Genomic DNA, 23,858 nt, shown 5'->3' on the forward strand with positions numbered 1-23,858 from the left:
ATGACTTTATCCGATAGAAAGCTTTGTAGTTATATCATTTCATTCATTTCTGTAAATAAAAAGAAGAGAGATACTTTTTCTACTGTGTTCCAAAAAGGCTTTTGCTATTGTATTCTCTGACTCCATGTTGAGAGATGATGCAATTGCTTAAGATTCTTTGGGCTTATTACAAGTGTTTCTCGGTCCTAGCACTTGCCACAAGTAATGTAACTGTGCTGCAGTTGATGCTGGCAGAAATTGATGTGCAAAAATGCCCTGGTAATGTTGCTAACTTCACCCAGTTTAGGAGCAATAAATGTTTATAGCATTATAATTTTTGTAGAATAACTATTTAAATTAAAATGAAAATAGGGCTCTTAACATGATACTTAGTAATGTTGTAGACTGACATAGCCATAGCAATTAAGGTGTATCCATTATAAATTAGGCTTTCCAGAAACTGGCAAATTAGAATCCTAAACTGAGCAATAATTCCCATACTACTGCCTAGTCCCTTAGTCACCTAACAGTTATTTAAAGCAGAAGGTGGCTGTGATGGATTGGGTTATGTCTGCATAATAAACTCTGCATTGGCGTTTCAAATGTAGGAGGCTGAATATACAAGCCTGGACTTGCCCAAAGACTTCTGCTTTCCAGGCAACTGCCTGCCTGGGAAAAGTGATTGGCCAGTGTTGCCAGTTTAGCAGATTTGTTGCTAGCTCTAGCAACTTTTGAGGGGTCCTAGAGCCAAAATGTATGCATTAAGGAACTTGTATCATTTTAGCATGTGTAGTACTTAGTAAACCGTCTGTTCACATTATTGACACTTATAGACATTAGTAGGTAAACCTAATCACCTTTTTTGAGGGTTGCCTGATGAATTCCTGCTCTCAGGAGTAGCAATATTGTAATACCACCTTGATAAGGAACCAAGAGCCATCAAGGCTACCATCCTGAGGGTCAGTCACTGTCTCTGTCAGCTCACTCCCATGAAATAACTTCCTTTCTAAATGGAGACCTGCAGAGAGAAAAAGGGTGAGCATGACTGGAGGATGGTATCCTTTCTGTCAGGATTGCAGGATTCAGAAGTGGATAGCTTGTTCCCAAGGACAGTGTCCTCCTCTATGCTGGGGGAAGCAGGCAGCCATTGTCAAATGCAAGAAGGGCTTGCAGGTGATTGTGTTGGAGCCTCAAATGCCAGCAAACCTTAGAGTCTTGAGAGGTGTGAGCTCAGATTAGGATGCTTTCAACCCATCAGCCTGCCCTAATAACCAGGTCTAAGACTGAGGCAAATATTTTTTTGCATACAAAGATAGAAAATTCTTGTGAGTTCTAAGATAAAGTTAGGATTGTCAAATTCCTTTGCTAAGCCTGCATTTCTTGTTTTTCTACCTGGCTGCCCATTCTGGGAATGAAATGAGAAACTCAGAGGGAACAGTTGTGACTGGGGAGCCAAAGACGCCTCAGACACTGGTTTCAGGGTATAAGGCAGTTGAATGGCAGCAGCCCACATCCCAAGGAAGGTATGAGCCTGGGAAGAATGTGCCCTTGAGTCCCAGAGGTAGACTTGGAGACTAAATTGCTATGCAGATGCAGCTGGCTTTGAGACAGGTTGGACCCAGCTGTTTAGGTCAACTGGCACCTGGTGACTGTACACAGAAGTACCTAGCCAGATTGCACCAGTTGTGAGAGCCCTGCAATAAAGTCAACTATATTGACTGCAGGGAGTAAAGATTTGCAAACAAAGTACTGCAGGATGCTGTTATGCAAACAACTGTTTGATGAGAAACAACAAACCCAAGTAAGGCCCAGTTGATAGTGTTGTTACATTTCTATAGAATTTTGAAACAGTAAAAGGTGGAGGCTGCTCCTTAAACCCCTTATCACTTTATCCACTAGATTTGTCTTCTAAATGGATTAGTGAAAATCACCGGACTACAGCCAGCCTCTTCAGTAAGTTCAGCTCATTAATAAGAATGGTATTTGTGTATAGAGCACACTACTGCTCAAAGAGCTTACTGGTCAGAACAGTTGTGCCTCTGTGCTGACCCTCATGGTGCTTGGATGCACTGTCCAAAAATATTGCCAACCACTGTAGTTGCATATTTTACTAAGGTCCCCAGTTGTGCATTGGATCTGTGAAAACTGGCCCTTGTAGCGCTCACTAGAAACGGATGAAACTCTGATGCACAGTCAGGGCTGGTGTAAATGAAGAGCCTTTGAGTCAGCATCTGTGCTGTTAATGTTCCAGTATGACCTAAATTGTCCAAGAGTTTTCTGTGGGCAAGTTCATGAAATAAAGGTGAGTATGAATGGAACTGACCAGTGAAAACCTGCCAGATACATTGATTGTAAAATAATTGTTCTGCAGTGGATTAGAGAAATAAGAATAACAGTAAGAACAGATAGAGAAGGCGAACCATTTCAGATTGGGATTTAAACACTTTTGTGAAGGTTACATGTTAATATGTTTGAGCATGTTTATTATATAAATGAGTGGGTCAGGATGCTCCATATGGTTTGACCATAAAAATGGAAAGCTTCAAAATTCACATCCATAATTTCTTTACCATATACATTCTCAACAGCGTGATTTGTCTGTTTCCTATAAACAATCCAAAAGCTCTCCTTAGTCTCTCTGCCATTTTACACAGTAGGTCTGTGTAAATTTAATTATTTGATCTTCCTTCCCTCCCCCCTTGCAAGTTTGAGCCATTAACTCTGGATATCCAGTAAGGAAGGCGCCAGTAATGAATCTTTTAGGTTAATCTTTAGTTTGATATTCAGCTGGAAGATGGGTCTTCCAGAGGACAGGAAAAGTACGCTATAAGCTAGGGACAGAGGGAACCAGATTTGTGGGCATGTCCGAGACCCCATAGAATTATGGGTTGCCAGCCAGAGGCAGGGTCCTGGGAGGTGGCCAGGAAAAGGCCAAGGCACTTTGGAAGCTGAGTCTGAAAGGGGTGGAACTTGTGATCAGAAGCAGATTAGTGGAGACAACGATGGGAGCAGTTTCCACAGCCAATGGGAGCAGTCAGCAAATGGGGGTCTGCGTGGGAGGGTCTGAATGAGGCTAAGAGGACTGACCTCTGGATATTTCATTGTATGAATGATAAAACTGCTGTAAGGAGTTAAGTAGTTTCAAGTTTTCTGGAAATAAATCTGTGTCAGCTCAAAAAGCCACCTAGGTGTATTGTTTTGGTTTTTCCCCTGTTGTATCAATGTTTTCTGTCTATGCTTTTAGTTTTGTGTACTGTCAAAATACATCAGTGACCCTTTGCTAAACGTTGGCAGATTTGGGTGCCTGGTCAGCTTGTTACTGGAAGCTTGTTTGTTTACAGACTGCACACAAGTTCTGATTCTTCGGATAGAGTTGGTTACAACCTGCACCCAAGCAACTCCCTCTCTTAGGAAAACTCAGGTGTAGGAGCACTTTCCTTTCCCCAGGTCTCAAGCCGACCTCTTGTTGACTGCCCTGGAATCTCACAACCTAACAGAGAGGCAAGGAGTTTTGTGTGTGATATATTTTATTTGGGATTAAAATCCAGAAGCCCTGAGCTGATGTCATTTGCAGTAATTGTAAAATGCTACTTATACAGAAATGAAATAAAATAAAATGAATGTCTTGCCTGTATTTGCTTGTCTGACTAGTATCCTGCCATAACCCTGGGAACTTCCCATTAAGACTTTTGAAGTGTTCTGTCCTTAAAGACAGGGTCAGGAAAATGCTTTTGTTTCCAAAGTTCAAGATGCTTACTGTAGTGCAGGGGTGGGCATTTATTTCAGGTGGAGGGCTGTGTACTGAGTTTTGGCAAGCCATCGAGGGCCACATGATGGGCAGCCAGGGGCAGATAACTATAAATTTTCTAAATTTTTTAGGGGCCCTGTGGGCTGGATAGAAGGGCCCGGTGGAATGCATCCGGCCCGTGGGCCACATTTTGCCCATCACTGCTGTAGTGTCATGTCTAAGTACAGGTAGTCGTTGGACTTACGACACAATTGGTTCCTGAAAACCACGTCTTAAGTCAAAACGTTGTAACTTGGAACCAATTTTCTCATAAAAAAAACAATGTTACAAATGGGGGATTGGTTCCTGAACCAAGGCCTGATACCTTATTTTCACCAAAAATGCCCCAGAATTTTGTACTTGATCAATTACAGATAAGTAATATAGCTACATTAATGTATTTATATCGTAAATAGCAATCATTGATTTGGAAGGACTTCTTTGAGGTGACTTTGGACTTTTTGAAGGGCTCTTGGCTAGAGTCTTCTCAGGAGTCTTGGCTGCAGGTTTTTCTGGAGTCTTGTCTGCTTTCTGAAAGAAAGTGTCCAAGCAAGTTAGGACAGATGTTTTCCAGGGAGATGAGTGACGCAGCAAACTTGTTCACTGGTGTGGCGTCGCATCGTATCAAATGTTGTAAGTTGAAACTGATGTTATGAAGTTGAAACAGGGTGTCAATTTATAAATGTTGTAAGTGCGAAACGTTGTAACTCGAAACGTTGTAAGTCAAGGACTGCCTGTATTAATGATGCTGTTTTACTCTATGCCCAGTTATAAACAGTTTCATGCTATACAGTACTCTAGATGGTTAGTTCAACTGAGTATGCAGCAAGGAATGTTAGTCTTTCATTATATGAAGTGGAAAAAACCTCTCACCAGAAAGGATTATGCATTATGTAAAGGCCTCTGTGCTAAACAGTCCTTTGCTAGCTCTGAAGTCTTGATTGCTGAGAATAATTCTTAGATCACTGGCTTGATAAACTGTTTTTAACTGAAATCTTTTTATGCTTTGTCTTGGTGGAACTATAGCTTTACTTAAACTTGCTTCAAATGTGTTTTATTTCCAGGAAAAGTAGCTATACAGAAGGAAGATCTGCAGAAGTACCATAATAGAGACACCTGGTTTCAACTACAACATGTTGATGCTGATTCAGAAGTTCAGGTGAGATTACCTTGACAAAGGGATTTTTGTAATGGCACTTTGAAGTGCGTGATAACTAGAGTAAATGTAACAGTGTGGCTATAGGATAGGGGTATCTTATGGAAAACTTGTCAGTGACTACAGTTGTGATTTAATTGACTTTTCGATTGTGTGTGTCCCTTTTTTTTATATATGTTGGAATTGAGGAGAATAAGATGAAATCCTGTTCCATTGGAGTTAGTGGAGCTAGGATTTGCCCCTGTAGTTTTGCAATTTACCTTGTAGTTAAATTTATGTAAACTACAGTAGAACTATGAGCTAGGATGCTAGTCTGCAAAATGGCAAGTAACTTGAAAAATCCTGTAGGGAACTGGTCTGTCTTAAAGGGTCATCATCAACTTGGAAATCATGTTTACAATTACCACTGTAGATTGTTTTTATGTTTGGAAAACACATGTTAAAATACTGTTACAGAGGTTGCAAAATCAACATAGGAAATTAGGAAATGCCAGAATGAAGATTTCCAGCACAGCCTGAATGCAGCCCATTATGCTTATGTATATTGACAGTCTTTTCATATGATCACATCCTACTTTTTTTCCTTCTCTCTCTCTCTCTCTTTTTAAGAGGGATGGAGGAGGGGACTCATTCTATAATCTGGCATCACACTGACACACGATATAGCTCATCAGCACAGTAAGAATCTTCAGGTCCACTTCCCATACCTCTACCACTTGAGTTAATAGAGTAAACAATAGAGGATAACAAATCACTATTGCTGACTCTGTCCACGATGTCTCTCACATTGTCATAGGGTGAAATCAGGTTGGTTAAGCTAAACTTTCTCTTGACAAATCTGTCAGCTGTTCTTTACCATCTTGTTATCTTTCAGGGGCTTACAAATAGGTATGGCATTTTTGTAGGCATCCAAGTTAGATTGATAAGTCGGTAAATCCCTAGATCAACCTCCCCCCGCCCCCCCCCCTTTTTAGGGATGTGTACTCTATTTGGCCTTCTCCAATCTTCTGGGTGCTCACCAGATCCCTACGAGCTGTCAAAGGTGGGAAAGACCCTGTGGTCCTGCAGTTACTTCAGGCAATTCCTTGACTCCAGGAGAAGTCTTATCAGGCTCTGTTGATTTTTGAAAGCATTCAGCATTTTTCTAAGTACTTTCTCTACCTTCTTTTCCTATTTTAATCTGAGTGTCTTTCCCATGCCCCTTCATGCTAACTGTGCCCATCATCTGGTAGGTGGTTGGTTGGTTGATTGATTGATTTGTGAAGACAGAAGTAAATAAGCTACTAAACACGTTAGATTTCTCTGACTTTTTTCAGTTGTCGTCTTAACTTTGCTTCTCCTCTCCACTATGGGACCTACTTTCCTTTGGTCTTCCACTTATTTTTATTACACTTTTGCCTCTGTATTGCATCTTTATTGCACTATATCTCAATTCGTGCCTTGGTCTTTCTGGTTTTGTTCCTGTGCTCCCTTACTATACTCTTATGCTTGCCCTTAGTAATATGGCCAGGTTTCCACTTTCTGTAGGATTCCTTGAGCTCCAAGTAATGAATGACTTCTCCATTTAGCCAGACCAGCCTCCTTCTACATCTTCTATCCTTCCTTTACATCTGGATAGCATGCTCCTGGACAGTTCGTATCATCTCTTTAAGGAATAATCAACTATTCTCATGGGAATCCTGCCCACCAATTATCCTGGTTTATTACATTCTGCTTTTAAGTCCATTATTTTTCTGTTTTTCCCTTTCTTCTTTTCCTTAGGATCATAGATGTTGTCATTCCATAATCACAGTCATCTAACTTTCCTTTCACCTTTAGAAGCTCAAGCAACTCTTCCCTTTGCTTCGTACAATAGGGGGAAGAGCATCTCCCAGTTAGTTTTTCTCCCATATGCACCTGAACATTGTCCCCAACACACTTTGGACTCTGCAAGTGAACAGTGCTGTTCTCAGCAAATACTATCACAGTATATTACAGCTAGCATAAATGTATATAATCACTCAGAAATTTACTTAAACTTCTCATGTAAGGTTTGTTTTTATTTAGCTTTTATTTTTCCACTGTATTGGAATTTGCAAATATTCTGTAACAACTACAGAGAAGGTATTTCAACAAAAGAGAGCGGTGGTGCCAAGGTCATATTAGCATATTCGGAGGTGTCAGCAGTTAGTTTCACTTGAAGGGAGGAGATGAAGGAAGGAATGTTTGTTAATAACTGAAACTGTTTTAAATGTCTGTTCAATTTTCCTTAATTTCACTCTTCCTTAAAACAGTCTGAGGAACTTAAAGTGACTAGTAGTTTTATTCAGTAAAGCATGCTAAAAAATAAAAAAGCCACTTTAGTGTGCAAGTTAGCACATAACCATTTTGGTAGTTGCTCCACAGGCTAGATAACCTAGTGGATGAAGCACTGGGCTGTGCGCCAAGGACTCCTACATCCTAGACCAGGAAAAGACATTACACCTTTACCAGTATAAGTGATTGGAAACTGGTCTGTACCTGTAACAGAACAGACTTTTGGCATATATAGACTGGTTTAAAAATGGCAAAACCCAGTCATAAGATTTGTCCCCTCCCCCCACCAAAAGGCAAATGTGTGTTCTGTTCACTACCGATCTAAACTATACCACTAGAGAAAATTGTGCTTTTAACTTAGATTGATTGTCTTGTGCTTTTTGAATGTCTGTACCAACCCTAGTCCTATATCTGTCAGTCAGCAGCCTTAATGCTACTCCCTTGTTGCAGATCATAGATGATAGAAAATGAGGGTTGGAAGAAGCCTCAGGAGGTCATCTAGTCCCAACCCCCTGCTCAAAGCAGGACCATCCCCAACTAAATGATCCCAATCAAGGCTTTGGCTAGCCATGTCTTAAAAACCTCTAAGGTTGGAGATTCCATAACCTCTCTGGGTAACCTGTTGCAGTGCTTCACTAGTCTCTTAGTGCTACTATACATCTTGAACTTCCCTTGCTGCAACTTGAAACCATTGCTCCTTGTTCTGTCATCTGCCACCAGTAAAAACAGTCTAGCTCCATTCTCTTTGAAAGCACCCTTCTGTTAGTTGAAGGTTGCTATTAAATCCTCCCTCGGTTTTCTCCTCTCCAAGCTAAATAAGCCCAGTTCCCTCAACTTCTCTCAAGTCATGTGCCCCAGCCCCCTAACCATGATGTTTGTTGCCCTCTGCTGGACTCTCTTCAATTTGTCCACATCCTTTCTGTAGTGGGGGGCCCAAAACTAAACACAGTAGTCTGGATGCAGCCTCACAAGTGCCAAATAGAGGGGAATAAATCACTTCCCTCAATTTGCTGGCAACGCTGCCACAGATGCAGCCCAGTATGCCGTTATTTTTTTATTTTTTTTTTGCAACAAGGGCACGCCCTTGGATTATATTTAGCATATTGTCCACTGTAACACCAGGTCCTTTTCTGCAGGTCTGCTGCTTAGCTAGTTGGTCCCCAGCCTGTACTGGTGCATGGGATTGTTCTTTAATAAGTGCAGGACTTAGCACTTGCCCTTATTGGACCTCATGAAATTTCTTTAGTCCAATCCTCCAATTTGTTCAGGTCTCTCTGAATCCTAGCCCTACCCTTCAGCATGTCCACTACCCCCAGCTTGCTGTCATTTTCAGACTTGCTGAGGGTGCCCTGCTTCCCATCCTCCACGCTGTTAATGAAGATATTGAACAAAACTGGCCCCAAGAATAAGCCCTGGGGCACTCCACTTGATACCAACTGTCAACTAGACATCTAGCCATTATTACCGTTTGAACCCAGTGATCCAGCCAGTTTTCTATCCACTTTATAGCACTCTAGTAATGCAAGCTATCCCACCAACTCTGCATTATTACTGTCACATCATAGTTCTGTGACTGCAAGGACTTCCAATTCTTCATCTTGTTTCTCAGGCTGCGTGCATTCATGTACACACACCCAAGGTAATTAGCTGATTTGCCCTACTTTCTCAGGAAGAATGAGGGAGTCTCTCCTGTTGCCCTCTCCTGCCTGTGATTCCTCCAGGTCATCCACTTCCCCATTTACCTCAGGGCTTTGGTCTCCAACCCCTGGAGAACTTGATTTAAAGACCTCTGCACTAGGTTAGCATACCTGTTTGCAAAGAGGCTCTTTCCTCTAAAAGCACTAAATTTTAAGATAGTGTTTAGTAGTAGACCTAGTTTCTGAGAAGAAAACTTTGTTACCTTAAATCTCTGTTCTCAGGCATAGGTTTTCAGAAGAGGCTAATGCTTTTGGTTACCCAGAGTGAAATATCTTATGGCTAACTTGCAAAGAAACCAACCACAAACAAGAGTTTAAGTTGGGTACCCAAGTAAACCAGGTTCTCTGATTTTATTCATAGTATATAGTGAGGACCCTGCTCTCATGGCGTGAACACGGGTGAGTGGCTGAAGCCGAAAGTTTGAGGCCATAGCAGATGTGCTCACAGCACGGCCCTGCCAGATTCAGTGCATCTGTGAATTCTGCTAAGTACCTTGACATGGGAAAGGAAAGGAAAGGATATGGTGAGGTATGCTAATGACAACAGGGCAAGATAACACAGTATCTTGTTTGGCTTTTTTTTAAAAAGAAAAGAAAAATATCAGTTGGATTATACAGGTTTCCCTCACTTTAAGCAGGTTCTGTATGTGCAAATTCGCTCTTATGCAATGACCCTTTTTATACCAAAAATTTGTTATATGCCAGGTAAATTCACTCTTATGAAATCTGTGTGGTGGAAACCTGCAGTCAGCTGCTTTGTGCAGTGCATTATGGGAGTGACAAGCACCAAAATATAGTCTCCTGTGTTGATCTGTGCTCCTTGCTCGTTGTCTGTGATGCATATATTTCTGTAGTTGCCATCCCCATTATGATAGTGCCGTGTGCTTGTGTGTACTGTCTGTTGTTGGTGAGTACCAAAATTATCTTGTACAAGTGGTAGAAATGGGTACAGTCAAGGTCTTGGAACACATCCCTATTTGTTATGTTGTAAAGTGGGTTTCCTTTATGCTCATTCAGGTCATGCACCGTTTTCTAGGAACGTGTATACAACATAAAGTGAAGGAAACCTGTACTGGACTTCACTGCCAAATGCCTTAATACATATCATGAGGGTTGGGAAATAACGAGAGTGCATCTTAGTGGTACAGCCTACATGTCACATCATGGAGAGAAAAAGGGCTTTATCAGTCCTTTCTGCCTCTGGTTCATCTCTTCTAACTTTCTAGCTAATAAGATCAGAACATGGACTGATGGATACGTGGGAGTCAGAAGGTATGATCAAAGCACATATAAACACACACACAGTTTCTCTAACCGACTTAGCTCAGGTGGGAATATCCATAAGGATGGGCCAGTACAGGTTTTAGCATAGGCCAGTGGTTTTCAACCTTTTTTCGCTTGCAGACTGCCAAAAAATTTTGAACACAGATCTCTGGAAATTTTGAATGGAGGTCTGGGCCCCTTTGAATTGTAAATGTGCGCATTCGCATACTTTTGATCATAGTCATCTTTTGTGCATCCCTTAGATATAGTGTGCAGACCTCTAGGGGCCTGTGGACCACAGGCTGAAAAGTACTGGCATAGGCTATACAATCCCATCATGAGCTTTGAGGTATTATGCCAGGGCTGCCATAATAGTGAATCTGGCTAGTGGCTGGCAAAATAGTGAATCTGGCTAGTGGCTGGACTGCATTTCCCAGCAGCCCCTGCTGGCACCACTCCAGTTGGTCCCCAGGGGGACTCTAGGAGCGGTGGGACTGTGACGGCTCAATACTGTTAGGGTTTCTGTGAAGACTGGCCCAAGTGGTGCTGGCAGGGTGCGTGGCTTGGTAGAGAGCTGCTCCAGGACCAAGGTCAGGGCTGGGATCTTGTGGCAGTGAAAGCGCGGGGCTGGAGCTAGGGCAAGAGTGATCTGCTGCTTGCATGCCCCTGCCCGTGGAACCCAGGCTTGTTGTAGGGGCATGTGGACCACAGCTCTGTCCCTGCACCAGCCCACACTATCACCACCACAAAATCCCTGTCCTGGCCCTGCACCAGAATAGCTCCCATGTGCGCTGCTCCATCTGCTCTCCATGGAGACCCTGGGAGTGCAGGGCTGTCATGGCCCCATGCTGTCACAGCCCCACCACTTTGGGGGTATCCGTGGAGACTGGCTAGAGCAGCATCAGCAGGGGCTGCTGGGAAATAGTTTGTTGTGGACCTGATCCGGCACATGAACTGGACTTTGCCCAACCTTGTCTTCTATGAAGACAGCTGTGGCATGACATTGCATCTTCACTGCTGTCTTCATCTGTCCTGCCTCAGGTATGCATCCCTTTGCTGCCTTTATAGCTACCTGCTGGCAGGATAAATATTCCCATTGAGATAGGCCTGTTAGCTCTTGGAGGATCCATGTCCCTGCTGCATGGAGAGAAACAAAGCTTTTAATCCTTAAGCAAAATTATAAATGGTATTAGAATCTTACAAGGCCCAAATTGTAGACTATATCAAGTATAAAATAAGGGAATATGTAAAAACTCGTGCAATGTATGAATACTTTTGCAAGGGTGTGTTATACAGAACATAACTGAAGAGCACCTACCAGAATCATGGCTTCACGTTAATCTCAGGCAGCAAGACATGGTCTTCATTAGAAAGACCCTGCATTAGAAAGAAAGCATGTGTACATGGGTCCTGTCCTTGGTTTCCCCCTACCTTGAAGCCCGGTACATTCCTTCCCCTGTTCCCCCAATGTTGTGTGCTCTGTACTTTATCTGAACACTTAAGTGAAGGAGGACAATATTTCTTCTCTTAATTAATTCAAAAACACTTAATCTTTTTCCACATATGCAAGTTTAACTGGCAGGAACTGATCTAAACATTTGCTTGGGTCAATGCATGACACAGGTTCCCGGAGCTATTGCATAGTCCACAGTCTCAATGCAAGTGTGCATCCAGACATTAAGTAAACAATTTTTGTTTGTGTGCAGTTTTCACCTTCATTGTTCTACTGTAGCTTCAGCCCTGGATAGTTCAATTGTGCCTCACATGGCTCAAGTCTGGTAGCCATACACCATATTTGCACACTTAATTGGTGGTACATTTGGGCTAGGGACAGAAATTGCGCATAAACCGGTATAAGTGATCGGAAACTAATTCAAATCTGTAACTCAGCAGAAGTTCAGTACACATCAGCTGCTTTCAAAATGGCCAAAACTGGTTTAAGATAAACCTAGATGAAGGTAGTATTAGACTTAACTGATTTAAGTTAAATCAGTTTATTGAACTTTTGTCCCAGATCCCCTCCAGTTTCAAGTTAACTCTCAGTCCCCTGGCATCCCAGGATGTTTTGCATGTCCCCTACAATCCCCTCACAGGGTGGGTGAGCTAGCCTCGGCCCAAGCTGTCTGCTCCAGCTGAGCAGGGAGGTATGTTCTAGTGCCCCCCAGCTTCTGGCCTCAGCCACTGCAGACATGCGACTGCATTTAAAGAATCAAAAGTGAATGACTCTTCACCCTGCTCATTGGTTCAATCTATGCATCTTAGACTAACCTGCAAAAATTGAATTGATTCAGCCTTAGGGTTTTTGACTGTCAGTACTTGGCCTTGAAGATCAAATGAATTCCAACTAATGGCTTTGTTTTTCAGCACATGCTGGCCTATGTGGTATCTATAAATAGGGTTCCACTCAAGCGTGATTGTGCAGAAATTGTGAAATGTGGCATTGCCTGCTTTTGTGGGCAATGTCTGCAAAATGTGCAGGGGAAAAAAAGAAAAGAAAACTTGCATCTAATTTGTCGGATGGCCCTGGCTCTTACACAGCTAGCTATCCTTGAGAGAGAGCATTGTCATGAAAACTGGATTTAAAGCTTGAAAATTGCTCATTTTCTCTTCTGCCAAGTACAGCTCCTGCTTATCTGTGAAATTTATCCATTTACTTTTTATTTTTTTAAAAATAAAACACAACTTGTCAATGGCCAGATAGCAACAATGGTGCTGAGGGAATGAACTACCTCATTTAATCTAATGTGCTATAATGTTTGTCCTACTCATTTGTTGATAACAAGAAGCACCTAAATTCCTCTCTCTCTCTTTTCTAAACCAACTATTAAAGTGCTTTTATATATATCTGATTTGCTCTTGTTATATGAAACAGATGGGTACAAGGTACCAGCTGGTATGGATGCTTTTATGCACATGTTCACTGTTAATATGAAACATTTATAGATATGAATGGTGAATACACCTAAAAAATAGTATGTACACTTGGGAACCATGGGTGGCTTTGCGATAACGGTTGTTTTTTTAAAAGGAATTCTGCCCAAGGCACTCAATCCAACTCAAAAGGAAAAAAAACCCAACCCAATCTTCCCTTTTGAGACTAGTATACCAGCCATCAGATGTCATGAACTGAACCATCTCCAGAAGTCAGTGGAGGAGTTTTTGTTGCGATTTCAGTAGAGTATTCAGGGGTGTAGGTTGTAGCTGTGCTACAGACATAGGGACAGACAAGGTTCTTTGGATAAATCCAATATCTTTTATTAGACCAACTCAGATAGTTGGAAGAATTTTTCTTAGCAAGCTTCTGGGGACAAACCCTTCGTCAGGATGAGGAAGCATCTGCAGATGGTCTGTGCTCATCCTGGATGGAGTTGTAAAGCAGCCAGAGGCCAGTACATATGCAAGAAAACCAGTCAGTTAAAATGTAAATTGAGGTGGTCAGTAGGTGAGAGGCAGGTAGGTGAGGGGGGAGGGAATGAAAGTGGCTGAGTCACTTCAGTAGAGTATGGAATTTCCCTCAAGTTTCAAAATTAACTCTAATATTAAACACAAACAGATCCCTAACTTTCAGGTGGACTGCCATTTTAACATTACTGTATAACATTTCTTTTCTCCCTACCTGCATAATATTAGATGGGTGGTAACCTGTTCTATAACTATATCTCCATCTGCTGTTCTTAAACAAAACAATATGTTTTTACAAAGTAGAAGTATTTCTTTTGTGCAAATTAGACTGCTTTGAATTAAAGTGCTGTGCATTGTAAACCTGAGTACTTGTGGGGAGTGGGCACTGAGGATGGCAACAGCTAGTACATCTTTTAAAAAATGGCATAGGGGTCTATCATTCAAATGAACTCTACAGAATGATCTTTTGTGTTAGTTGATTCTAGTTTAGGACATAGTATACCCATTGTCCAGCATCTGCATGAATTAACTTTGCTCAACTTTATTTAAATGTTTCTAGCAAAGAGATGAGTTGAGTACAGTTAATCACTGGCAAGTTACAGAGTGCCAGTGAAACATGTCATAACCACAGGCAATACGGAAATTAGTAAAAGAAGCTATTTCCAGCTTGATATCCGCTAACTTTTCATAACACAGGAAATAAATGGGTGTGACCCTTTATCTCACAGATAGTGGCTTTTTAGGTTTCTCACTTTTAGTTGTTTTGAAGAAATGAGAAGTATCTGTCAACTCCACACTGTTTACTAAGTATAATTAGCTTATATATTTGAACTGGAAAAAATAGAACCTGTTAGTGATTAAAAGCTACATTGTAGGAAGATTTCTCGCTTTTCAAGTTTACATATATGAACACTACACTCAAATTTTTAAGCACAAAATGACATGGTATAAAGTTTGTCAGTTTTTTTTTACAAGCTATGCTCAAACATAGTGTGGTCCGGCGTACCTGTTCTTGATTCAAAATTGTCATTCTTTTAAAATAAAATAAAATTAAAAACCTGAATTTTACATGTAAAAGACACGCTGCATCTAAGTAAATGAAAACACAGTGGCTAAAGTCCACTTAAATTATTTAAAAGGAAATGCTAACAGTTGGCAGGATCTAATTGTATTGAGGTACTATTTCTCTCTCCTTAGAAAAACAGGAAATAGGAACATCAACATTGTGCCATTTGAAGATGTTTTTCTAGTTTCTTAGTAATTGCAACATATTTTTCTTATCTTTTAATTCACATATTTGGAGACCAACCAGACATCAGTATCTGATTCCATGGCCTGCCTTCATCAACAATCTGGATTTGATTTTGCTAAAGTATGCCATAATAAACTTGTCTAGGAAAAGAAGAAAAACTGTATTCTGATCCTTGGTCCTAGGTCTATTCATGCATTTTACATTAGTCATCAGATAGAGCCCAGAAATAGTCCTGAGAGCACCAACCAAAACACCCTCTTCTAGCTAAGTCACCTAACCACTGGGCTACAAAGCTGCTTCCTTTTGGACCCATGAATTTTATATGCCTTTCTGCACAGTGGCCTAGATTCAGAAGAGCAGAAGAAGATGGCCATGTCCAGAAATCCATAACCATGAGGCCACAAGCTGCCTTCCAATGAGGTGGAAGGTAGTATAAATTTGATTCCCCTCATACTGGGCATATCTACATGTGTGCTTTACTGAGTTGCCTAATTAGCTTCTCAGTAAACCATCAGCATATACATATGCTGATGTGTAGTGGGTGTACATGGGTGCACATGCGCCCCCTGCAAAAAGCGCCGCTGACGCTGCCAGCAGCACCTGCGGGAGGTCGCCACTCACTGCCCTCCTCCCCGTCCCTTGCTGCCGACACCACTGGTGGTGTCTGCTGGCAGTCCCTGATCACCACTGACTGCTGCCGACACTGCTGTGTCCACCTGCGGAAGCTCCCTGCTTGGCCCACCGCCAGCACTGCTACTGCTGCCTGCAGGAGCTCCTTGCTTGCCACCGCCACGCCCCTGCCACTGCCTGCGGGCGGTCACTGTGCCCCCAGCCTCCAGGAACACACGGCGTTCATGAATGCAGCACTATTAGGCCTCAGTAAACTAATTAACTCCACCATAGGATAGTACTTCCAGACGCAAATACTGTCCAACGTCGGAGTTAATTATGCCGCTGCAGCACACATGTAGATGATAACGGGGCTAGTCCCACATTGTAGCACCCATGTGTCCCAGCCAGCCCCTCCGCAGCACATTGAACTGGGGCGGAGCAGCCCCTGGCTGGCAGGCTGACTAGATGGGTGTACAGAAGGGCTTCAAAACCACCAGGATCCGGCTAGTAACAGTTAGCAGACCCTAAAACAATTTTTGAAGGGCCAGGTATGGAGTAACTGATACTGTTGGATTATACATATCTTTGGATTTAACCGTTTTCCAAAAATTCCTGTGAAAGTGTTTTCAGTGAAAGGTAAATGATAACATTTTCAGGCATAGCTGTGTTAAGAGTGAAGCATTTAAGTTCACATTTAACTTTTGGCACCAATATTTAAAAATATTGGACAGCGTCTTGTTTAAAATTAATGATGAATGTTCTTTTTAATGGTTGTCTTATTTTTGAGGGAGAGATGCTTTTTGGAAATTTGAGCCACTGTGATGCAAACAATGTGTACAGATGAAGACTTAAGCAGTGGCTTTCTTTACAATGCATTACAGGCTTCAGTAGGTTGGCTCGCGTTTCCTGGTTGGTCAAAATCCTTTTGTTTGTTCAGACAAGTCTACAATGTGTCATAGGTAGGAGTCTGCCATTTATTTAGTGCTTTTAAATCTTACCTTAAAAAAATCAAACTTGGTGAGCATGGTTCCTTTTTTTTTTTTTTTTGAGCTAGCTTCAGTCTATGCTAGGTCATTGTAGGCCGTTATGGGTGAAATTCCAAGCTGAGATGTGTAGCCCATACTCATGCTTTGGGACAATTTTATACCAACATTTTTTCCCCCTGTGATAAATAACTCTGGAAAAAGCACGGTAGTCTTGAGATTGCCAATTACTGAGGCCACCACTTTGTTTGATCGCATGGAAGAAGCTCAAGCTAGTTTGGCATAGTTTTGCAAGAAGAAAACAATCAGCTAAGCTGTGGTTTTGTGTTTTTTTTTTTTTTCTCTTACACATTGTGTTTAAATTAAACCACAAATTTGTGACTGCTGGAACCGTAAGAGTGGAAAGTAGCATTTATGTGATTTCAGTTGTTTTACATCTATCTTTTGATATTTCTCAATCTGTAGTGACTAATGGATGGTTATAGTGCCAACCAAATTAGAATGGGCAAAGAGCGGTTTTTACTGAGTCATTTCAAAAGAGAACCTTGGTTCTATTTTTCACTTTTGGGAAACAGAGCTAGTCACTGCAGTTTCTTGCTAAAGGATAGACTAATATTGTAAATATTGTAAAAACTGCTGCCTTTGCATTTGAAAGTAGATGAACGGACTGGTAGACAGCCACATACTGTATTTTCTTGGGTATAGCATTCTCCCAAATAAGACATGCTTTTGGGAAGGCAGAATAGAGGGGAAAAAAACATGTTTTTTGTTATGGCTGCATAGAGCAGGGATGGGGCCTAATCTTCATCTGTCTCCCTGCTTAACTAAATGCTGAAATCTTAGCTGGTGTTGAACCCTGGTCTCCATTAGTGGAGCTATAACTTTGAGAAGAGCTAAAGAGACCCCAGGGTTGTGAAATAGGAGAGAGACCAGGAGCAGCTAGAAGAGAGCAAAATTTCCATAAGAAAGGTTAGCTTGATTCTTGGAACATTAAAATGACTGAAAAGGAGATGCAATTGATAACACCTGTGATGTGAAGAACAGTGAATCATTAAGTCAGTTGATTGCCTCAGCTACCATGATAAAGTCATTGTCTAAGATGTGCCACCACTCCTGCACAGTAGAGCAGAAATCAAAGCAGAGTGCTTTTATTCCAGGGAAAACATCAGCTTATCCATTTGACACAGACTCCAATTTTTTTTTGCTAGGGGGAAATGTGTAGGGGGGTGTGGTATGCAAATGATAGGGTAATTGGTTGGATTATTGTGCTCAAAGAGCACAATATCTGAGTGAAAGGAGGAGGGTATTGAGTGTGGTTCTGAGAGGCTCCAGAGTGTGTATTCTGGCTCTGGTACTGGTTAATAACAGTATAATAAACAAGATCCTGATTATTGACATGACCATCTCATTTGACAACTAGTAGCAGGCTTTCTCTGAAGCCCAGGAGCAAAAACTTTCCAAATACAGGCCACTGTCTGATATCTTGCGGGTGTTGATCTTTAGGGGGCTTGGATCATAGGACCCAAATGAATGTCCTGAGAGCCTGCAGAATGTTCTGCTGATTATTCAAAGTTGATGAGGTGCTACTCATAGCATCTGACACCCTCAGATGGTCACAGGACATCTACACCGAGCACGTTAACTGACCATCACCAATATAAAGAGATCTGGCTGAGACTACCTGCCTGAAGCAAGAGCAGGTGGTATGAACTAATGAAGAGTGCCCTCTACCTCCCTCCTTCCCCACCACCCCTTACACCTGTAGACTCTTGTAAGTCCCCCATCCTGGCAATTGTACATTGCATGCTAAAGAAATTGTCTAAGAATGTCCTACAGTCTTGCAACAGTTTACATGCACAGGGGCCCTGCCTCTCTTCTTACCATAATATCACTTGGAAAGTCATAATCTTTTTACTCTGGGCTAATTTAGACTTCATGACTTTAGACTGTGTTAATATACAACAACAATGAATTTATGTAGCTTCCATGCATAGGCTCCTGTTGTGTCTTCCAGTTTTGCTAAGCCAACTGTAATTTTAACATTTTCTTCATATATGGATTGGAGGTTGCAGTTAAGTGGACAGTTGGCAAATTTGTAGCTTGCACCAAGCTGAGTGAAATTGCAGACACTCGGGAGAATAAGATTAGGATTCAGAATGACCTTGATACATTGGCGAAACAGTCCAAATTTAAATGAATTTCAATGAGGATAGATAAAAAGTCCTGCACTTAGAACAATCACATGTGTAAATATGGACTGCAGAAAGATTGGCCAGACTGCAATATTTCAGAAAAGGATTTGGGGGTGATAGTGGACCACAAGCTAAATGTGAGCTAAGTGTCCTGTTGTTGCAAAACAAGCTAATGGTATACTGAGTTGTATTAAAAGGAATGTCACCTGCAAATCAAGTGAAGTGATGTTTCTGCTCTGTCAGTACTGGTGAAGCCTGCCTGAAGTATTGTGTCCAGGTTTGGGCAGCATGCTTCAAGCAAGTGGAGAGAATCCAGTGGAGAGTGACATAAAATATTAGAGGTATGGGAAACATGACTTACGGGTCATGTTTCTATCTAGCTGGGGTCATCTAGACCCAGCACGCTTTCCTGCCTATGCAGGGGGTCGGACTCGATGATCTATTGAGGGCCCTTCCGACCCTAACATCTACGAATGTACGGGAAAGGGTTGGGTAGGCTGAAAGAACTGAGATCATTTAGTGTGGACAAGAGAATATAGACAGGGGACATGATAAGTCTTCAAATACCTGAGGAGTGGTTAAAAAGAGGATGGTGATAGACTATGTGGCTGCAGGAGACCGGACAAGAAAGAAGGGTGTTAAATTGCAACAAAGGAAATTAAGGTTGGATGTTAGGAAGAACTTTCTCATTGTGATGGTGGTTAAGCATTGGAAGAGATTCATAGATTCATAGATGTTAGGGTTGGAAGGGACCTCAATAGATCATCGAGTCCGACCCCCTGCATAGGCAGGAAAGCGTGCTGGGTCTAGATGACCCCAGCTAGATGCTTATCTAACCTCCTCTTGAAGACCCCCCAGGGTAGGGGAGAGCACCACCTCCCTTGGAAGCCCATTCCAGACTTTGGCCACTCTAACTGTGAAGAAGTTCTTCCTAATGTCTAGTCTAAATCTGCCCTCTGATAGCTTGTGGCCATTATTTCTTGTAACCCCCAGGGACGCCTTGGTGAATAGTGCCTCACCAATTCCCGTCTGTGCCCCCATGATAAACTTATAGGCAGCCACAAGGTCGCCTCTCAACCTTCTCTTGCAGAGGCTGAAGAGGTCCAGGTGCCCCAGAAAGAGGGGAATTATCACCTCCTTGGTTCTGTTCGTCATGCATCTGCTGATGCACGATAAAGTGCCATTAGCTTTTCTGATGACTTCGTCACACTGCCGACTCATGTTCATCTTGGAGTCCATTAGGACTCCAAGATCCCTTTCCACTTCCGTGCCACCAAGCAGGTAATTTCCTAGGCAGTAGGTATGCTGGACATTTTTCCTCCCTAGATGGAGGTCCTGTACACAGGATAGGAACCTGTGTGAATGGTGGGACTTTGCTGTCTGTGACTCCCAGCAGATGTCTGGGTAGTTTAGGTCCCCCATGACTACCGCCTCCCTAGTTTTTATGGTCTCCAAGAGCTGCCTCAGGAACCCCAAATCTAGCTCTTCCCCTTGGTGTGGGGGTCTGTAGCAGACCCCTACCACCAAATCCCTTTCTCCTTGACCTCCATGTAACCTAACCCACAATCCTTCTACTTTCTCCTCCTCTGATTTCGTTTTGATAAGGGTCGATGTATATCCCTCATTGACACAGAGCGCCACCCCTCCCCCTCTCCTCCCCACTCTGTCCTTTCTGTACAGCTTATAACTCTCAATGTGTACCGCCCAGTCATGGGAAGAATCCCACCAGGTTTCTGTTAGCCCTACTAAGTCGTTTAGACTACCTGAAGCAGATGTGAAATGGACAGTGTTTAAGAGCATTTTAGACTGTCTTCTCTGGAATGTCTTAGACAGGAATGGGCTTTCCTTGAGAAGGGGTTTGATTAGATGACCTCTCTAGGTCTCTTCCAACCCTATTTTTGTGATTCTAAATGTGCAGAGCTCTTGTTGACTTCAATAAGAGCTATTCCTGTGCAGAATTAGATTCCTAAATAGATTAATGAATAATAAAAACATATTGCACTCTTAATTTTTCAGCTTTGCAGCTGTGAATTTGTTTTATTTGAGCATCATCATTGCCACAGTTACCAGTCTACAGGAAGGTAAATCCACTGACAGTTTTGTCAGTGAAGAACTGAAAACTGAATCCTGGCCAGTCTCTATTGCAACGTTCCAGACATGGTTTGGAAGGAATATGATCCATGAATAAGGAAGTGCTGCTGTTCAGTATTTAAGTGAGCAAACACTCCAGTTGTACCTGTTTCTGCAGAACAGCACTCCTGTATATGTTGATAAAGGGCATTATTAGTAAATATGCCAGTTTTCAGGAACAGACTGGAGTAGGTTTAGTGTGACTGTTTCTAATAACTAACACAAACTGCCTCACGACTCTCAAAGCTTTATAGCTTCTTGCCTGTATTTGTGCAGTGAGTAGGACTGCAGAGGAATGAAAGCCTTTGTAGTCAAGGCACTGAATTTAGGACTTAAGGTATCTGATTTTGATTCATGTTTAATTTGCACTTTAATTTGTCAGTGTCTTTGATTTCTCATTTGTAAAATGAAGGGAATGTGCCTTTGCTCCCACCATTTATTTGCCTGGTCTATTTTTATTGTAGAGAGATCTAATTTATTTCTGTGCGCTTGGTGATAATTGGGGCCTCTAGGTATTACTAATGATAGCACTTGTTTTGTCACAAATTGCAAAAAGACAGGGAATGTAGCAACTTCTGGTTTCTTTAAAACTTACAAATATATATTTTACTGGAGTATATAATTAAATAAACTGATTTATAAAATGCATTTGTAACATTTTTCTTTCTTTTCTTTAAGAGATGCATTATCTGGTATTTTGCAGGCAAGCTAAATGGCAGTGCTCAAGGGTATATTAATTTAGATGGGTCCCTAGGTTTTGCCTAAAGGCATAACTGGCACCAGGAAAAGCATGATGTTTACATAGAAGCTGTGTTTTCTGTGAATTAAACAGCCATGCATGTTAGCACAGCCTTAAATTAAGGTACACCCACGCCTGAGTTTAGTAACTAGAAGTAATGAGGTATTCTGGGACCATTCATAGGATTTGCCTTTTTAAGTGATGTCGTGACCTCTTAGTTGCTTTCCAGAGGCTTGTGTTACTTTTTTGTTTGCCTGTGTTCCAGTTCCTTATAAAAGAAAAACAAAGAATACAACATTTTAATAAATTAAATTGCAAATTGCAGTGAGGTTTGAAACCACTTTTTGCAAATTCAGTTTCTAAAAAAGAAGCTGTTATCTTGCATACCTAATTTGAACTTTACCTTTCAAAACCTGCCTGTAAATAAGCCACCCACGTATGTTCAGCAAAGCATTTTGAGGAACTCTGTGCTTTCTCTTCAGATAACAATATTATCTTTCCTTTAAGTTACCAGAAATATATCTGTAAAAACATTAACTCCTATATCTTGGGGTTTTCTCTGAAAGGGCATTTTTCTTGAGTATTCCCTACATCTTCACTGCTGCTTCTCAGTGCTTTTAAAAATAAATGATTGTTGTTTGTCTGAGAGACATGCAGTGAAGGGGAGAGAAGAAACAAGAGGAAAGAAAGACTACAGCTCCTACGGCCCCTCTGTACAATAAGCAGTCTCAGCTCCCTGTTTTTTATATAGCCAGTGTCAGCGATCTGCTGTATGAGCACTGTGTCAGTAGTGAGTATTAAAGTACATTTTAAGGTAGGATAAGTGACTTTGTGGATTTTTACAGGGTTTTTTGTCCCCTTTCTTTTAAAGGTTGCCTTAAAGGTGGGAGAAAGTGCCACCTTTGCATATATAGACACCTCTGCACTTTCTCCCACCTTTATATATAAAAGCTGACTGACAGGTGTTAGTGGCTGGTTACATTGACAGAGTGAATCTGTGTTTTACAGCTAAGATAGATATGGGAAGGTGCATGTGTGAAGGGCCTTAAAATTAGATAAGAAGTTTTGTTTGAGATGATAGAGAAGGTGGAGCCAGTGGGTGAGGATCCAAGGAATCCGATTATCATGTGCGAGCATTGTTCTCCATGGATGTGCTGCAATCTTCTTGTAAAGTTCAATATGTTAAAATTAGATAATGGCATAATAGGATATTTTAGTTTCTTAGTCAGACTGGAGAACCTGTATTGCTGAGTTGCTATAACATCCAGAGCTATGGGAAAGGACAAATATTGTTATCTACAGAAGTTAAATTAAATGGTGAGAGGGTTGATTTCACTTGGTTGGGGAAAAATAGCACCTTAGCTGTATAATTGTTTAGTAAACTAATATTTAAACTATTTTTGATGTTGCTGACTGGCTTTATTTCAAGTTGTAAAGTTGCAGCTGGCTGTGTAATACCACAATTTTCATGTGGCATTTTTTCATTGTGTATTTCAGGGGAAGGTCCACCTGGAACTGAGACTGAGTGAAGTCATAACAGACACTGGTGTAGTTTGCCATAAGCTTGCAACACGGTAAGACCTCAAATGTAACAAGAATAACAGTCATAAGTATAGTTTGACTATGATTTGTACCTAGACAGTACTTCAATAAAGGGATATCTTATATTCAAACAGAGTACAAATTGCATTTAAAAAGAAGAGCTAGCTAAAATGGAATATTTTTGTGTTCTGAATTTAAATTGCCTACTTATTTTTGATTAGTTCTTCAGTTTTATAGTCTTTGTTAAGTTTTTCATAAAAGGACTCCAAAAATATTCTGTATGGTTTTCTTTTTCATTATTTTGAAGTGTTAATAAAGCAGCCATCCAAATCTACATTAAAGTATACAATTAAGGATAACATAAGTATCTTTGTCTGTTGTGTAAAGTATTGTGCTAGCCAAGTGATTTCATCACATAACTTATATAGTGAGAGTACATCACACAACCTGTATAACAAACAGGAGCCCACCATCAGCTGTTATAGAAAATTCAGAATCTTCCACCTCAAGTCACTTACCCAGACTAGTCACTTACCCAGACTAGATGAGACTTTACAATGCATATTCTAAGCTAGTAAAACTACTAGCATAACACTCTTCCTTCCCCTGACACTGTCTTTTCTAACTTTAACTTGGCAGATGCATTACTGATATGGTTTCAGGACAATCTGACCCACTTCACTTCACAAGCTGTTTTAATTTTTTTTCTTTCATCTGTGAAACCAGACTCTAAATGCTTCATTTTGGGGTTTGTTTGTTTTTTGAAATTAGTGTTAGTTTAATTCTTGGAAGGGCAAAGTGAAATTTTCGGTCACCTTACTGCTTTTTT

General features: G+C 41.3%; 1 protein-coding gene across 4 annotated transcripts in view; it reads left to right on the forward strand.

The window, feature by feature from the left end:
* RASA3 (RAS p21 protein activator 3) overlaps positions 1–23,858 on the forward strand; it is a 183,625-nt gene that overhangs the window by 65,737 nt on the left and 94,030 nt on the right. For 3 of the 4 annotated variants that reach the window (XM_025193706.1, XM_025193708.1, XM_025193707.1), the window contains exons 4-5: positions 4,831–4,925; positions 22,985–23,061. In XM_025193706.1, the coding sequence (XP_025049491.1) occupies positions 4,831–4,925; positions 22,985–23,061 (172 nt within the window). Of the gene's footprint in view, positions 1–1,891; positions 1,933–4,830; positions 4,926–22,984; positions 23,062–23,858 lie in introns of those variants that run through there. The other variant, XM_025193709.1, reaches the window with a different exon arrangement.

This window comes from Alligator sinensis, unplaced genomic scaffold (genome assembly GCF_000455745.1).
Source record: "Alligator sinensis unplaced genomic scaffold, ASM45574v1 scaffold474_1, whole genome shotgun sequence".
NCBI lineage: Eukaryota > Metazoa > Chordata > Crocodylia > Alligatoridae > Alligator > Alligator sinensis.